Source organism: Engraulis encrasicolus, chromosome 7 (assembly GCF_034702125.1).
Source record: "Engraulis encrasicolus isolate BLACKSEA-1 chromosome 7, IST_EnEncr_1.0, whole genome shotgun sequence".
Lineage (NCBI taxonomy): Eukaryota > Metazoa > Chordata > Actinopteri > Clupeiformes > Engraulidae > Engraulis > Engraulis encrasicolus.
This window is the reverse complement of record NC_085863.1, coordinates 11,302,459-11,309,958: the sequence shown is the minus strand read 5'-3', so window position 1 is coordinate 11,309,958 and position 7,500 is coordinate 11,302,459. Positions and strand designations below refer to the sequence as shown.

Sequence of the window (7,500 nt, the reverse complement as noted above, 5' to 3'; positions counted from 1 at the left end):
GTCTTTCTTAGTCCTGCTTATTAGTGTGACATTACTTTGTTATTAAGGTATATCCATAATGCTGGTAATGGTGCACTTTAAGCATGTTTCAGGAAGCATACACTTTAAATATTCAGAGATGTGCATTATTAATAGCTGGTATGTACACGTGCATGGATTCAAACTATGCACCCTCAATACATTTACCTAGGGGAAGAAAGACCTATTTTCCCACAATAAGGATCTATTTATGAACACTCTGTTCCATGCTGTGTGTAGCAATGCTTGATACTATGTTATATAATATAGTCGTCTATCATCATCTAAAAGCTAATCCCGCTCTCTTTCCTCCTTTCCTGATTTCAGGTCAAGGCAAATGACTCTGACCTTGGCCCCAATGGGGAGATCGAGTACACTCTCCACCAGGCGCCCGACCCCGTCCCCAAACTCCTGAGGATCGATCGCTCCACCGGCATCATCTACGTGAAAGGCTCCCTGGACCGAGAGGAGATCAACAGCCTGAAGTTTTACGTGGTGGCGCGGGACAAAGGGCCAACCCCCAAGTCGTCCAAAACCTTCGTGGAGATCGAGGTGACGGACCAGAACGACAACGCCCCGGCCGTGGAGATCCGCGGCATTGGCCTGGTGACACACAGCGAGGGAGTGGCAAACATATCGGAGGATATGCCGGTGGGCACGCCAGTAGCGCTGGTACAGGTCTCGGATCAGGACGAAGACGAGAACGCGGTTGTTACTTGTGTTGTCGCCGGGGACGTTCCGTTCCAGCTCCGCTTGGCAAGCAACTCGGCTGCCGAGCACAAGAAGAAGTACTTTCTGCAGACTACAACACCCCTCGACTATGAGGACGTGCGCGAGTACCGCGTTCAGATAGTTGCCGTGGACTCGGGTAACCCTGCTCTCTCCAGCACAAACTCGCTGAGGGTGCAGGTGACGGATATCAACGACAACTCCCCCGTCTTTTCCCCTTCGCTGTTTGAGGTGGAGTTTAAAGAGGAAAACCAACCCGGGGAAAAGATTCTGGATGTGGTTGCCAAAGATGCTGACAGTGGCACGAATGCTGAGCTCACCTACCGGATCCTTGCAGAGCCCTCCATAAATGGCCTCTTTGAGATTGACGCGAGCACAGGCACGGTGCGCGCCCGGAGCCCCCTGGATAGGGAGCACAAGGAGAGGTACGAGTTTCAGGTCGTCGCGGCCGACAAGGGAGTGCCCAGTCACAGCGGCACGGCCACGGTGGTGGTGAAGGTGCTCGATCGCAACGACAACGAGCCCAAGTTCATGCTGAATCGCTACACGTTCTCCGTGCTGGAGAACATGCCCCCTCTCAGCCCCGTTGGCATGGTGACGGTGATGGACATGGACAAAGGGGAGAACGCTCAAGTGCGGCTGTCCGTCGAGCCGGACGGCGGGAAGTTTATTGTTCAGAACGGCACAGGGACGATACTGTCCAGCATATCCTTTGACAGAGAGAAAGAGAGCAGCTACACGTTCCGTCTGAAAGCGGTGGACGGTGGCGAACCACCCAGGTCGTCCTACGTGGGCGTGGTGATCAACGTCCTGGATGAAAACGACAACGCACCAATCATCATCAAGCCTTCAAACTCATCCTTCAGGCGCCTGTCGCCATTGGCTGCTCCAGACAGCAGGGTAGAAGTGGTGGAGGCCGAGGACATGGACACAGGCCCTAATGCAGAGCTGCTGTTCAACATCATGGGCGGGAATCCACACGAGCTCTTCCGCATATCGCAGTCCAACGGCGAGATAACCCTGGCCAAAGAGCTGACCCGAAAACACAGTGGCCTTCACCGGCTGGTGGTCAGAGTGAGCGACAAGGGCAAACCCGTACGCCACACCACTGCCCTCGTGCACATCTACGTCAACGAAACTATCGCCAACGTCAGTTTCGTGGAAGCGCTGGTCGGGCACAGCCTCTACACACCGCTGGACACGGACATCGCGGGTGACCCCGACTTTGACCCCGCTCACCGCAGCAACATTGTTTACGGCAGCCTGGCAGGTGTGGCTGGGGTCATCATGGTGATCGTAGTGGTGGTGTTCATCCGCCACCGCGTCCAGAGGGAGACCAAGAGTGGCTACCAGGCCGGCAAGAAGGAGACCAAAGACCTCTACGCCCCCAAGCAAGGGCCCAAGAGTGGCAAGGGCAAGAAGGGCCGCAAAGGCAAGCCGCCCAAGTCTCCCAAGCCCCTCGGCGAGGAGGAGGAGGTCAGCCTGCAGAAGAGCCTCAAGTTCAACCTGGACGGGGTCAGCGACAGCCCCAGGATACACCTGCCCCTGACCTACCCGCCGGGCAGCCCCGACCTGGGCCGCCACTACCGCTCCAACTCCCCGCTGCCCTCCATTCAGCTCCAGGCCCAGTCTCCCTCGGCCTCCCAGAAGCACCAGGCCGTCCAGGAGCTTCCTGCCACCAACACCTTTGTAGGGACCGGCGGGGACGACAACTCCACGGGCTCCGACCAGTACTCGGATTACAGCTACAAGGCCAGCCAAGTGAAGTACAGCGCCAAAACAGTGAGTTTCATTGCCTTTATTTTATATACTATATGTACAGTATATACAAGCGCCTAAATGAACACCCGCCAACTGGCCAAATGCTGGTGAAATATATGTTTGGCAGGTAGAAAAGAATTGACCAGCCACTTTGACCCATTAGTGAGCGTGTGTTTGGCTAGTAAGATTAACACCCACTAGCTATTTTGGCTGGTGATGAAAAAAGTTGCCCTGTATAAGAAAAAAAGAGCCCTGCATATGAAGAGTTCAGATGCAAAACCCCCTAAGTGCCTTTTCAGAAAATAATCTTAATTCATTTTTATTAAATACAAAGCTATCAAAATTGTATATATATTTTTTTGTTTATGTAATATAACTATTTATATGTATTATCAAGTACATAAATGTAAACCAAAACAACAACGGGGTTCTCTACAAATATAGAAGTACAGATCTTCAGAAATGGAGTTAGGGGGTTTTGCATCTGAACTCTTCATATATACTTGGCTGTTTGTATGCCTTTATTTGAGGGGGTAGTCGAGAGAGGGACAGGAAATGAGTGGGGAGAGAGGTATGGGGAAGGCTCGGCAAAGGACCCGCAGGGCTGATAGTATTCAGGCTCCATGCCTGATTTCAGGCTTGACAGAGTTGCAAAAAACCTTGATAATGATTATCCATTAGGTTATTCTTATCTCAGAAAGTGTTACAGGATCAGGGTTTTCTTCTACTATCAGGTTTGAATAATGGTCATACACAGGCTATTAAATGCTTGAATAATGTGTCAGAATAGGCCTACGTTACGTCACTATGCAGTATCTTGTCGTCGTCGTTAGAACAGGGGAAAAAGTTCAGGCTCTTTTCAGGCTCTTGCCTTTATTGTTTTGCTTTACTTACTCCATAGGAGTCCTTTTGTGGTCACTCTGCTGCTGATCTCTGTTTTAATGCAATTCAAATTGATTATTAGTTCTCTTTGTTTTGTGAGGCTAAGAAAGTCTGAGGGTGCATTTGAATAGCCGCGAGAGAGTAAATATGCAGAGTGCACTTTCATATCTAGCCATGTGTGGTATAATTTTTCAGTGCGAGAGTGTAGAAGCAGCAGAACTCAGCTCAGTAAAAGGAGACCTTTTTTGTTGTGACGTGTGGGGGGCATATAAAGATGATTTTCCGTGAGCCTTTGAATCATCTTTACAGCCTGCGAAGATTAGTGTCGGGCCAAGGTTCAGGCATACGTATTTATATTCAATTGTAGCCTTTGTTTGTGCACAGTACAAGTGTCATGGTGATTTATCCACACACACACACAGTTACACTAACACACAGTCACACACACATACATATAGTATTACATACACACTGACACACAACACAATCACAGTCATAAGCCCACACAAACACACACACACACACACACACACACACACACACACACACACACACACACACACACACACTCTCTCTCTCTCTCGCTCTCTCTCTCTCTCTCTCTCTCTCTCTCTCTCTCTCTCTCTCTCTCTCTGAAACACACATACACACTTACAGTCATAAGCACACACACACACACACACACACACACACACACACACACACACACACACACACACACACACACACACACACACACACACACACACACACACACACACACACACACACACACACACACATTTACAAAGATATAGAATAGCGTTTTAGCTAACCTCAGCATACATCAAGTGTGCATTGTTATTTGTGAGGCAACCAGACTTCGCACAGCTTGTCAAGCCACCATTTTCTGCGTCCTTTACGGCTGTTATCAATGTTATCCCCCTCCCCTCTCTTCACCCCCTACTCTCTCTTCCTTGCACATCCCTACATAAGCTCTTCTTTTATCCTGGCTTATTTGGCCTGGTCAGCTGGCCTGCAGAGGTTAAGTGGAGAGGAAAATGTGCATATCTGCCATTTCTCACATTGTCCCCATGGTTTCATTAATCTGCCCTGAGCAATGGGAGGAGTGGCTCTTGCCAAACTTACTCACAGAGAAGAGGAAGATGGAAAAAAAAAAGAAAAGTTAAAAAAAAAAATCTTTTATCTGACCTCGGGCCAGGCCCACAGGTTCCATCCATCCTCACATCCCTCTCTCTCTCTCTCTCTCTCTCTCTCTCTCTCTCTCTCTCTCTCTCTCTCTCTCTCTCTCTCTCTCTCTCTCTCTCACTACATACTTACATCCCCCTCTCTCCCACTACATCCACACATCCCCCCCGCCCTCTCTCTCTCTCTGTCTCTCTCTCTCTCTCTCTCTCTCTCTCTCTCTCTCTCTCTCACTACATCCTTACATCCCTCTCTCTCTCACTACATCCCCTTTTCTCTCTCACCACATCCCTCTTTCTCTCTCTCTACATCCCTCTGTCTCTCTCTCTCTCTCTCTCTCTCTCTCTCTCTCTCTCTCTCTCTCTCTCTCTCTCTCACACATAATATATCCTAGTTCTTACCACCCCCTACCAGGCTGGCGCGCTCGGCTCGGCCCTGCACGCCTCTTTCCCTCCCTCCCCATCTCCAACAACTGCTGTTGAATTAATAAGGATTATAAGCCGCCTGAATGATGGCCCGTAGCTGTGCGTTGAGTTGAGTTGAGTTGAGAAGAGAAGAGAAGAGAAGGCCTCTTTGTTCTTATGAGGAGGCTCTGACCAGCGGCTTCATGACATGATCTGTAGCCGCGCACATTACTCTGCATTTAAGGAGAGGAGCGCCTCGAGTGGCGTAGTCATACAGTAGTCGCATAGAGCACAGCGCTGCGCAGGCTACAGATAAAATTATCATTTCCGCTCGTCTCGCTTGTTCTCTCTCTGCCACCCCCCTCTCTTTCTCTCTCTCTCTCTCTCTCTCTCTCTCTCTATCTCTCTCTCTCACTCTCTCTCTTTCTCTCTCTCACTCTCCCCCCCTCCCCCTCCCCCCCCACCCCCCCCCCCCCCCCCCCCCCCCCCCCCCCCCCTCTCTCTCTCTCTCTCACGCCTCTATCTTAATGTCTGTCTCAGCATCATTCTCCATATTTCTGTCTTTCATTTTTTTTCTCTCTCTCTCTCTCCCTCACTCTATTTCTCCTTCTTTCTCTCACTCTCATTTTTTCCTCACACTTCGTCTGTCTCCCTGTGTCCTTCATCTTCTTCTCTCCTATCTGTGTGCAGAGCGCCTTGTCTGTATCCGTTCCCCCTCCATCATTATGTGTGTCTGTCTGAGCACATCAGCATTATTTTAGGGGAAAAGTTCTGTTTCCGTTAGCATATGCGTGAGCGTAAGCAGGCAGGCTTCTAGTTTTGTGCGCAACATTCTGTGTCATGTTCATCTTTCCGTCCAAAACTGGAGTGAAATTAATTGTTGGTTTACTGTTGCGATGCCGACACACACAGACGATGCCGACACACAGGCGCAGACACATGGCACACACACACACACACACACACACACACACACACACACACACACACACACACACACACACACACACACACACACACACACACACATACACACACAGACAAACATCGTCAGCTCGGAGGCAGTCAGCTACCAGTCAGCAGTTTGCGGTAATTTCAACAGATGTTGGATGACAGTCAGGGCGACTGTAGGCCCTCTGGACTCAGTCAGTGGAGACGACGCAGCTCACCCACAGAAAGCTTCAGCGCACGCACACGCACACGCACACGCACACGCGCACACACACACACACACACACACACACACACACACACACACACACACACACACACACACACACACACACACACACACACACACACACACACACACACACACACACACACTCACCACCAGAAAGCCTCACAGACTTGATGGACAGCATATGGCATGGAAGTGACAATTGTCTGGAACCCTGTGTAGTGTTTCGCTACTTGTGTGTGTGTGTGATTATTTGTGTTTGTGTGTGTGTGTCTGTGTGTGTTTGTGTTTGGTTTTTTTTGTTTATTTGTTTGTTTATGTGTGTGTATTTATTTTAGTCCCTCTTCAGAAGAGAGGCTGTGTTTGCTTACTTGAGTTCAGACGTGTTTTTGTTTTTTTTGGAGAGCGTGTTTATTTTCGCATGCTTGTTGAATTACTTTGTGTCATGAAATATTATAAATATATGCACACTTCTCCCCCTCCCCCTTTCCTCCATGTCTCTCTACAACCCAATCCCACTCCTCATAGCTCTCTCTCTCTCTCTCTGTCCCTCTCTCTCTCCCTCTCACCCTCTTCCCCCCCACCTCGCTTTCTCTCTCTCTCTCTTTCTCTCTCTCTTTCTCTCTCTCTCTCTCTCTCTCTCTCTCTCTCTCTCTCTCTCTCTCTCTCTCTCTCTCTCTCTCTCTCTCTCACTCTCTCTCTCTCACTCTCTCTCTCTCCCCCTATGTACCTGCCGGTGTGTTGCGATGTGTTGTGACGGTGCACCTGTGTGGGTTCCTGAGGCACGGTGCCGATGCACGTCTCAGGCGTGTCTCAGGCACGTCAGCCATGACAGCCGCTGTAAAAACACGGGCAGATGTTTAACTCGTGCGACACGTCTCGGCAGATGTTAACTCGAGCGGGGGGATTCCTCCCCTCGCCGCGTGCGTCAGCCGCGGAACAGATTGACCAAAATAAATAATGATACGTTTTGCCAAGTCCAATGACAGATGCAGGCGAACAGACAAACACAGCGGAGTGACTGAGTAACTGTTAAAGAGGGCAACAATGAGTCATGGTAGTACGTCGATGTGGATGAGAAAGACAGAGAGAGACAGAGAGAGAAGAGAGAGGGAGATAGAGAGAGAGAGAGAGAGAGAGAGAGAGAGAGAGAGAGAGAGAGAGAGAGAGAAAGATAGAAAGAGAAGAGAGAACAAAAACAGAGGGAGAGAGAGAGAGAGAGAGAGAGAGAGAGAGAGTGCGAGTGTCCGTGTAGGTATGTGTCCGTGCGTGTGTGTGTGCGTGTCCGTGTAAGGTGTGTGTCCGTGTGTGTGTGTGTGCGTGTCCGTGTAAGGTGTGTGT

At 49.9% G+C, this 7,500-nt stretch overlaps 1 protein-coding gene across 1 annotated transcript in view; it reads left to right on the top strand.

Annotated features, from left to right (window-relative positions):
• pcdh1a (protocadherin 1a) overlaps nt 1-7,500 on the top strand; it is a 144,972-nt gene that overhangs the window by 12,630 nt on the left and 124,842 nt on the right. The window contains exon 3 of the mRNA XM_063202866.1: nt 346-2,529. Coding sequence (XP_063058936.1) covers nt 346-2,529 — 2,184 coding nt within the window. The remainder of the gene's footprint in view (nt 1-345; nt 2,530-7,500) is intronic.